This window comes from Phyllopteryx taeniolatus, chromosome 4 (assembly GCF_024500385.1).
Source record: "Phyllopteryx taeniolatus isolate TA_2022b chromosome 4, UOR_Ptae_1.2, whole genome shotgun sequence".
NCBI lineage: Eukaryota > Metazoa > Chordata > Actinopteri > Syngnathiformes > Syngnathidae > Phyllopteryx > Phyllopteryx taeniolatus.
Genome location: NC_084505.1, coordinates 11022828 through 11033897, shown reverse-complemented (window position 1 = coordinate 11033897; position 11070 = coordinate 11022828). Strand labels below are relative to the sequence as shown.

The 11070-nt window shown below is 43.9% G+C and overlaps 1 protein-coding gene across 1 annotated transcript; it reads left to right on the top strand.

Annotated features, from left to right (window-relative positions):
• Positions 1 to 3563, top strand: adra2a (adrenoceptor alpha 2A). Its single transcript, XM_061769409.1, has 2 exons — positions 1 to 368; positions 800 to 3563. Exon 2 carries the CDS (start codon positions 923 to 925, stop codon positions 2186 to 2188), a length of 1266 nt encoding a protein of 421 aa, XP_061625393.1. The 5' UTR covers positions 1 to 368; positions 800 to 922; the 3' UTR covers positions 2189 to 3563.
• The last annotated feature ends 7507 nt before the right edge of the window (positions 3564 to 11070 follow it).

Here is an 11070-nt window from a genome sequence, read left to right as displayed (position 1 = left end):
CACACGTGAACGCGCCCGCATGTTGCGTGGTTGTGCGTGGCGCACGGCGGCGGTCAGCGGGTCACTTCTTACAGCGTGCGGGCTATAAAAGGAGGGAGTGGCGACCGGCTTAAGCCCACTTGGAGAACGACAAGCCCCCAGCACGCACACCGACTCTCGCAATTAGAACATGATTAGCGCTTTAGTGGCTCCACCAATGCTGGGCGCGACTGCATGCCGCACGCCCGCGGAGGGTGGTCCGGCCAGGAAGGACTTGGTGTCCGCCTCGTGGATGGATCTTCTTTGCTTCCTGATGATCCGCTTCAAGAAGTTACAAGCTGACAGTTGTTAATGTCACTCGACCACCTGGAGGGTCACCGCCGCCTCAGGTAACGTTGTTTACACTTTATGATATGCTCTTTTAAATAACGCCGCTGACGTCATACTTTAACATTGTTATTTACATCATATAAATAGATACAATATAGCAATGTCTATATACATTATAGTAAAAAAATACATCTTTTTGTAATAATGTACACTTTAGCGTCTTAAAAGTTGTTTTCCCCACTGTGTTCTAGTCCTTACTTCTAGTTTTCATTTGTCATTTCAGTCATATGTAGCGTGTACATTGTGAAGCATAAAAGCAAGGCACTGAGCCCCCCAATCCCACACTCAGAAATCTGTCCCTTGCCTCGACAATTCATCTGTGCGTGTGTGTGTGACAAAACAGTTATGATAATGGATAATTGTAGTATTATAAAAGGTCAGTTGACATCTACACCAACTGATTGTGTTCGCCCTTGCTTCGCGTTTCCAGATGCACAGAACTCCTTCTCAGTGACCAGTCGGTGCACCATGAGAGAGAGCAGCCTGTCCCCAAAGGACTGATTCATTTCCTGTCAGTCCCATGTCGAGCGTCTAGCTGCGTGCTTCCTCGTGGATGATATTTGTCAACCTGGCATTAATCGCACGGGAAGCGGGACAATCCGCCTCCATGGGCTTCGACAACGACACCAACCAGACGCTCCCAGGGGTGAGCCCCTTGAGCCTGCACATCTTCCTGCCCCTCACGGCCCTGGTGAGCATCATAATCCTGCTCACTGTGTTTGGAAACGTACTGGTGGTCATAGCTGTGTTTACAAGCCGGGCTCTGAGGGCGCCACAGAACCTGTTCCTGGTGTCCCTGGCGTCGGCGGACATTTTAGTGGCTACCCTGGTGATGCCCTTCTCCTTGGCCAATGAGATCATGGGATATTGGTACTTTGGGGAGGTGTGGTGCGAGATCTATCTGGCCCTAGATGTTCTTTTCTGCACCGCCTCCATCGCACACCTCTGTGCTATCAGCTTGGACCGCTACTGGTCCATCACGCAGGCCATCGAGTACAACCTGAAGAGGACGCCGCGCCGCATCAAGTGCATCATCTTCATCGTTTGGGTCATTGCAGCTGTTATCTCCTTCCCGCCTCTAATCACCATGGAGAAGGAAAACAGCAAGGAGGACCCAGCTTGCAAGATCAACAACGACAAGTGGTACGTCATCTCCTCCTGCATCGGCTCCTTCTTCCTCCCCTGTGTCATCATGGTGCTGGTCTACGTCAGGATCTACCAGATTGCCAAAAAGAGGACAAGGGTGCCACCGGGGGAGCGGAAGCGGATGGACAAGTCGAATACTATCGCAGCCTCCAACCAGAAGGAGAATGGGGTGGCCGCAGGTGAGGCGGAGAAACTTAAGGAGCATGAGGACATCGAGCTGAAGGAAGGCGTCGCGGGCAAAGAAGGCGAGGTCAACGGCGTGGAGATTGAGGAGTCGTCCTCTTCTGACCACAAAGTCAACAATCCATGCTCTATGAAAAAGAAAGCCGCCAAGGGCAGAAGCAAAATCAAGCCAGGAGACAGCGATGTGCAGAAGAAAAGCTGCAGAGGAAGCCGGTGGAAGGGCCGGCAGAACCGTGAGAAACGCTTCACCTTCGTCCTGGCGGTGGTCATCGGAGTGTTCGTCATCTGCTGGTTGCCCTTCTTCTTCACGTACATGCTGATGACGCTGTGCGACTCGTGCCCCGTCCCAGACACCCTCTTCAAGTTCTTCTTCTGGTTCGGCTATTGCAACAGTGCGCTGAACCCGATCATCTACACCATCTTTAACAATGACTTCCGCAGGTCCTTCAAGAAGATACTGTGCAAGAGGGACCCTAGACGATATGGATGATGGACCGCAACGCTTATAAATACCTTTGTTCAACATTTTCCACGCAGAAGTGATAAGATAAATACGTTAATATGCTTTTGGTGCGACTCCTTGGGGAGCAGTGGCATAGCGTTGGTTGCCAGCACCCAGGCAAATATACTGGGCCTGTGGCATGGCTCACTTCCACCAGTCCAGTAGTGACTCTTTTGGGCCACCGTCATTGAAGGTCACGTTCGGGAATGCGGTGAGCCAAAACACGTCCGGGATGTGTATATTTAACAAAGCGCATTATGTTTGTTTGTGGCAGCGCCCATTACTGCTGTCCATTTTCATCAGTCTGAGAAAACTGAGAAATGATTTCAGTCAAGGTCTCAAAGACCTCATCGCTGGCTAGCATCACGACTGTCTTACATGTGTCGGGGAGGGGGGCGCGAAGTGCGTTTAGGAAACCGAAGTTGGCCAGCTAACCGGTGACTGGAAAAAATCCGATCTGTACTTCTTCTATTACTGTACAATATATATTTTTCTCCTTTTCAAATTTTGTGGTCCCCCACCCCATATATTTTCATCCAAAGAGACCGCGCCCCTGTTCCTCTCCGCCACGCTACGCCACTACTGGAGGGGCTTTTGCAAACCGAGCTTTACATACAATATTAGCTTGATTTGAAAAGCATCTACCACAGCAGCTTCAGCACAGACCTTGAAAACACAGGGGAGGTCTCAGCAGTACATTTATTGTAAATGTAATTAGTATTACTATTATTTTTTTTTTATAAAGCATCTAAGTCAATGGTATTGTTTTATTTTGCTATAATTTGATGTACAAAACCTGTCTGAATATTGCTATGAATACTGTATTGTGGCAAATTTTGGACAATATGAAAACTGTCTGGAATGGGGTTGATGATGGTGATCAAAATATGAGGAAAATGGCGGCACTTGAATCAAACCCATTCCCTGAAACTGTTTTCAGGCTCCACATTAACTCGTGGTATCAATATGGCGATGTCATCTCACATTAACGGATGTACGAACACGCACGCACGCACACACACACGCACGCGCAGAGTCCGAATTTATTCCAATAACTGATGCGACAGTGGAAAGGAAGCTGGGATTTTATTTCAATCATGTGTGGTAAAGAAGAAGTCCACTTTAATAAACGAATGTAAATTAGCAACCATGAGTGACCTTTCTGCCAAAATCTAAGAGAAAAAAGTAGATCACCATTGAGTCTGACCTTTACAAGCAATTAAAAAAAAAGAGCCTTCTTAATGAGCCTGAATTCAACATGTGTAAATATTTTCTGGGCCTGAATTAATCATGTCTGGATTAGATAGCGGTTGTTTTGTTTCATATTGCTTATTCTCCACAGTAAATAAAATTTCTCATTATCTGGGACGCTTCAGTGTTTGGTTCTTATGAATCCAGTGTAAGTGTGTGAGGAATACAGCACTGTGAAGCAAGAAATCACCGAGGTAATGGTTCATTTGGACTTTCGTGTTGTGCTGTATGTGTCATAAAGTAACAAGCTTGTCAAACCAGAATCTCTCTCCCTTTTCGGCTCCTCGCTCTGTCAAGCGTGAAGGGACGGGTGATGGGTAAAACAAAAGAGCCACGGTGAATACAGAGAATGTTTTCCCAGCAGAGGGAGTGTAAGTTTAAGTGTTGCTTTTGCCAGGCACGCAAGCTTTTTAACAAGGCCCTCTTCAGCTAATTCGCCCAGTGGATGCTGTGTGCGGAGTCTCTTCCTCCACGTCTGCATCACTTGAGCATGTGTGGGCCTGTGAGAAGGAGGGAGGGTGGGTGAAAATGTGTATTTGAACATGGAAACAGTTTGCGGAGACTCCACTGGCTTGACAAGTTCACGGTCTTGTCACAATAGCTGAGAGTTACTAAACGTTTACATTAAAGGAGACATATGATGTGTTAATTACATGTCTGCGTGTTGTGTCAAGACAAGCTGCAAGGAAGTTACTACTCGCCCAGAGTGTGAAGAAAAACGCGAGCGGCCATAAAGACAGCACAAGCACAGATTGTATTTTCACTCGCAAAGGCAGCTCTTCATCACCAAGCCGCCAAATTACACTTGCCCATTTGGGTTCTGTTAGGCGGTGCATGCAGCGGAGACTTCGTGCATAATGCCAAACAGCCCTCACTTCACCGAATAATCTAGTAACATGTTGCGCTTATCATAAGCTAACAGTGATAATGCTGCAGCTCTGGTTAGCGTTTGGCTCTGACATGACAGTGCTTCTGGGTTATTTGCATATACAGTGGATGGAACCTGAATGTAACGGACTAATAGAGGTGAGGGGTCGTCCCTTACGGCCGATTGTCCGTTAAAAACAACAAAACAAAAAAAACTTCATCCATCAGGGCAAGCAATGCATCATAGTGAGCTGTTTCCCCAGATGAATTAAAGAATTGAACCAGGTGAGGTGACTCCAATTTTACGTCCAAAGTTATTCTAAATTAATATAAAAAAACTTGAAAATGTTTGAAAAGTCCAAACTTACCATGCTGTTGTGCTTGTTGTCGCAGTGACTAGTGGCAAATTCTGGCGGGTCGCTTTCATGAGCCGTGAGGAATTAGTGTGCTTCCTATTTCCATCCATCCATTTTCCGGACCGCTTATCCTCACTAGTGTCACGGTCCTGCTGGAGCCTATCCCAGCTGACTCTGGGCGAGAGGTGGGGTACACCCTGAACTGGTCGCCAGCAAATCACAGGGCACATAGAAACAAGCAACCATTCACACTCACATTCACAAATACGGATTATTTACAGTCTTCAATTAACCGACAATGCATGATTTGGGGATGGGATAATGTGGGAGGAAACTGGAGTACCCGGAGAAAACCCACGCAGGCACGGAGTGAACATGCAAACTCTACGCAGGCAAGGCTGGATTTTAACCTGGGTCCTCTGAACTGTGAGGTAGTCGTCCACCGTGCCGCCCCTTCCCATTTCCAAATCTGTTAATTAGATGCCATAGATGAATGGCTTAACAACAAAAACAAATTAATATTCCAAAAATAGCATGTTCCAGATGCCGATTTTGCTGGGGTCACCGGTGTGATCCATATCATTTATGCCACCTGTGTTGTCTGTATTGCCTGGTCACCTATTCTCCGTCACCTATAATGCTTATATTCCCTCGTTTCTATTCTGCCTATGTTACATACAGTGGGCACGGAAAGTATTCAGAACCCCTTAAATGTTTTACTCTTTTTTTATATTGCAGCCATTTGGTAAAAACATTTAAGTTCATTTTTTTCCACATTAATGATGTACACACAGAACCCCATATTGACAGAAAAAAAAATGGAATGGTTGAAAGTTTATCAGATTTATTAAAAAAGAAAAACTGAAATATCAAACAGCCATAAGTATTCAGACCATTTGCTCAGTATTTAATAGACATATAGAGCTAATACAGCCATGAGTCTTTTTGGAAATGATGCAACAAGTTTTTCATACCTGGATTTGGGGATCCTCTGCCATTCCCCCTTGCAGATCCTCTCCAGTTCTGTCAGGTTGGATGGTGAACGTTGGTGGACAGCCATTTTCAGGTCTCTCCAGAGATGCTCAATTGGGTTTAAGTCAGGGCTCTGGCTGGGCCATTCAAAAACAGTCCCGGAGTTGTTCTGAAGCCCCTCCTTGGGTATATTAGCTGTGTGCTTTGGGTCATTGTCTTTTTTGAAGGTGAACTTTCGGCCTAGTCTGAGGTTCTGAGCACTCTGGAGAAGGTTTTCGTCCAGGATATCCTTATACTTGGCCGGATTAATCTTTTCTTCGATTGCAACCAGTCTCCCTGTCCCTGCAGCTGAAAAACACACCCACAGCATGATGCTGCCACCACCATGCTTCACTGTTGGGACTACATTGGACAGGTGATGAGCAGTGCCTGGTTTTCTCCACATCATGTTACTTAGAATTAAGGCCAACAATTTATATCTTGGTCTCATCAGACCAGAGAATCTTATTTCTCACCATCTTGGAGTCCTTCAGGTGTTTTTTTTTAGCAAACTCCATGCAGGCTTTCATGTGTCTTGCACTGAGGAGAGGCTTCCGTCAGGCCACTCTCCCATAAAGCCCTGACTGGTGGAGGGCTGCAGTGATGGTTGACTTTCTAGAACTTTCTCCCATCTCCCGACTGCATCTCTGGAGCTCAGCCACAGTGATCTTTGGGTTCTTCTTTACCTCTCTCACCAACCATTTCAGGATTATGGAGGTCACTGTTCTCTTTGGAACCTTAAGTGCAGCAGAAATCTTTTTGTAACCTTGGTCAGATCTGTGCCGTGCCACAATTCTGTCTCTGAGCTCTTCAGGCAGTTCCTTTGACCTAATGATTCTCATTTGCTCTGACATGCACTGTGAGCTGTAAGGTCTTATATAGACAGGGGTGTGGCTTTCCTAATTAAATCCAATCAGTAAAATCCATCACAGCTGGACTCCAATGAAGGTGTAGAACCATTTTAAGGATGATCAGAAGAAATGGACAGCACCCGAGTTGAATATATGAGTGTCACAGCAAAGGGTCTGAATACTTATGGCTGTGTGATATTTCCGTTTTTCTTTTTTAATAAATCTGCAAAAATTTCAACAATTTTTTTTCTGTCAATATGGTTGCTGTGTGTACATGAATGAACCTAAATGATTTTAACAAATGGCTGCATTATAACAAAGAGTGAACAATTTAAGGGGGTCTGAAAACTTTCCATACCCACTGTATATCACTCTATGTAGCCTAGGAAGGGCAATTGCACATTTTAATACGACATTTTGTCTCTTTCAAAGCACATGCAGGCATAGATATTTTGGGACTAATTTAAAAGTGTGAAGAAACCCAGCTGCGCACTTGGCGTTCATTGATAAATGTGTCCATTTTCCTTGTCTTTGCTCCCTTTCTCCCACTATCTGTTTGCATTTTTGTAACCCACTCATCACCAAGTAACAGTGATTACTTACTGAAAGCCTATTGGAGGGAGTCGGCTGTTGAAATCAGAAGATCCCCCCTGCACCTCATATACACTCACACACACGCATGCGCACACCCTTTGCCTCTGGGAATCGAATGGAAGCATGGATCATCAGGTTAGAGTGTACATCTGTCACCAGAAGGCTGAGCGGGGTGGCTGAGTGCAGCTACAATTCAAAGAGACAGGGACAAAATGACAACAGGAGCGCCAAACTTTGAGGACAAGCAGTTATTTGTAGCCGAGAATGAGACAATGGACAAAAGTTTCATTTGTAACACATCTGAAACCATACTCTGACTTGATTTTTTTTGCGCATGGATGTGGGACAATAGGTGTTTCGACTGTGTGCAAATGCTCAGTAGGTGTTGGGGTGAAAAGGACGCAATGACGATGAATGTTAAGTGTGGCACCCACATATGACAAACTGTTATGCATCTGTTTTTCAGAGTGACATCCACCCATTTGGGAGGGTTTCAGTATGACTATTTACAGAGTCACTCACCAATGACTCACTTGTTTTTTTCCTACTTATTAGTCCCACTTGAATATGGCCGTTTCACAGGTCTTTCTTTGCTGTCTACGCGACCAGCACAATCCATTTTAGGGACAAGCAGCATCATTGCTAGCTGTCGGCTCCTTTTTCAGAGAAGACTTTTAAAAAGTGTCTCAGAGCTATCATTTCAAATGGGATTCCAGTCTCATTAAGAGTAGCTGATTAGCTCTCAAGCCTCTGGGAATGATTGGAACTTCAAAACAATGCTGGCCCAGCAGATATTTCCCTAGAAAATAATTTGCCTAGACAAATCTATTTTCCAGGAGCTCATTATGATCGAGAGCAATCAGCTCTGATGGTCCTAGAGACCACGCTGCACCATGCAACGTGATTATTAGACTGGCCAGGCAATTCATTCCAGCCGAAGGAGGGACATGTTGCTGGCTTTCATGTCCCGGTTTGAAAAAAGCTTTCAAAGTTGGGAGTGAGGGCCCAATTTTCAAAATAGGCCAATTTTATGCTTAAAACGTTTTTGGGCACACTATGGATGAGAAATTTATGATTACAGCACGGAAATAAAGAGAGAGTTTGTCAATTTAATGTAGGCAACTCCCAGGGTGACGGTAATAATGAAAAAAAAAACATCGGCGCATGAGAAAAGAAGCTCGCAGCCGGCCGCTAATTGTAACATGCAGCACTGTAAAGTTGCTCCTACTGTTTACTATTATTAAATCACATGATTTTTTAACAGTCTCCATGGTAACTTGGTATGTTCGGTGCTTTCATGTCACATCTTCCTCCGTGGGAGGCCCCCAGCTACTTGACATCACCTGACTGAAGTGCGGAACGTGAAGCTTGAATTCATTTCTCACTAATGCATACTATGTAAATGAAGACTCATCAATATTCTTGCTTTGATTGAAGAGGGGCCATATTAAAAAGATGGAAATCCTAAGATTGCATTGTATATGGTGTACACAGTTCAACATCAATGCGTACACCCGCTTTGAAAAGTTTTAGGCATTTCTCAGTAAACACATCCATTTTTTTTATTTTGATGATGATTGGAGTCACCTGACCTGGTTCAATTCTTTAATTCATCTGGGGAAACAGCTCACTACGACGCATTGCTTGCCCTGATGGATGAAGGTTTTTTTGTTTTGGTTTTTTTAATTGCCTGACGGAGATGTGCAGAAGAGCATGGTCAGGTACATGCACACATAGACCCAAGTGGTGATCCAGCACCTGCCCTTTTTCCTAAGTGCCTTGGACGAAAAAGTGCCATTTTCACTGCAGCCCATTTTTTTTCTTCATTCTGCGCTATTTAAAATAATAAAAATGACCCTCTCTGTCATCAAGTCCACCTAAAGTGTTTTGATATTTGAGCTGCATTTATTTGAGTCCTTGGGAGAATTGTACATATGCTCCCACCTTCATCTATTTGGGATGAATCAGAGTCATTATGACACTAAAGGTTGGCAGGTGTGTGCAGACCCCTATTAGCATGAGTTTGAATGTGATTACTTAATTCTGAACACATTTATAAGAGGGTGTGCTCACTTTTGCCGCCACATTATCTCAGTTGTTTCTTTGTACTTTCCCGCTCTAATTTGAGTTGTACAACAGTTCTTGTCTTGAGCAAGGCTAGTTTTGTTTCAGTAACTGCCTAAAAGAAGAGAAGTAGTAGACGTAAAAGATAGAGATATTGTGAAGCCAATGAGTTTGTTGTTACTAAATCACACTAAAATGTTGATAAAATGTTATGACTTACTTTGCAACAGGGATTTTTCCTCAGGATCCTGGGAGGGTAAAGGGGATTTATGTCAGTTAAAGCACTGTTTCTGTTTTTTGACTGTTTTCGATGCTAATAATGGCTCTTTATATTCAACTGTTGGTCTGTATGCTCTTGAGACTTGGCCAAAGATATTTGAGGGTTTCCACTATTCTGGAATGTACTTGCAAGTAAAACAAATATGTCTTTAAGACATTGAAAGTACTCAAAGAAAAGAAGAGAAACTCCGTTTTAATATAATTTATTTTTAATATGGGTGGAAGATTAAAAAAAAAAAACATCTTGTTCAGAGCACTGTGTGGCTCCGTAATGACCGCCGATAAAGTTCTCTTTCATGACTCTTTTGGACCTGTGTGATACAACTCCAGCTCTCTCCACAGACGATGGGCAGCCCAGAAGAATAGAAGTTTATCAGGGTGAGAGCAGCAGGGCCAGCATGGAGGAGAAGGCAGCACAAGTGGGAAGCTCTCGTATCTGTAATTGGCTGTGTAGTGCGTGCTGATGGGCGGGCTGATGGGTGTTTGAAGGAGCTTACATCTAAGCACTCACTGCACCTTTTACTTCATGTACGCTGCTGTTTGGTAAACAGCTATGCCGTTTATCATGCATATGCGTTTCAGAAACGTACAGATGATGTTATTCTCTTAAATCTGAAGATGAGGCTTTCATTATTTATCTTAGAAATGCCTTTTGGGCAATTCCACAGTGCAACCAGAGGTTTTTCACAGTGATTCACTCTTTCCTCATTTTGTTATGCTACAGCCTTGTTCCAAAATGTGTTAAAGTAATTTCTCCCTCAAGATTCTACACACAACACCCCATAAATGTATTGGAAAAAAAGAACGAAGAAATCACATGTACATATCAGTAAATATATGCTGCGAATACTTTCCGGACGCACTGTTTGCTTTCAACTCTGTACCAAGAGGTTGGTGAGGGTCCTTTTCAGGTCCCAGTCCACAGAACATGGTCCATAAAAGCATGCTTAGATGAGTTTGGTGTGGATGAATGGGAGAGCTCTGACCTCAACCCCATCTAACATCACTGGGATGAAATGGAACAGACCGTGTGAGCCTGCTTACCTCTGATCTGAGCTGTTTTAGCTTCATATTTTGAGCCATTTCAACGTGTTCATATAGTATAATAATGTTTCTCATCCCATAGTTTGATGTCGAGCCAGTCTCAAAGGTCCAGTTGCTTCATTGCAATTTGCAATTGCTAGTCAGTAATCTGTTTTGACATTTGTCTGATTTAAAGATCATGTCAAAGTTTTAAGGCTTCAGGCTAATTTACCTCATTGATAGTGCTAGATTAAAAATGGTTCCCCTAAAATCCCCGAGGGGGATTCTCACTAAACTTCACACAAACTGACAAAAACTGAACTAAAGTGCACAAGAATGAATCATTCCACCCACTACTTTAAGGCCCATTGTAAACAATTTATTTAACCCAGTTGAACTCATGTTCTTTTTTCCTAGAGATTTATTGTAGTGCGTTATTTAAAGATAATATTATATTATATAATATTTTCTTCAATTTGACAATCTTCTTTGAGTAAACATGCATCCATCCATCCATTTTCTGAGCCGCTTCTCCTCACTAGCGTCGCGGGCGTGCTGGAGCCTATGAGTAAAC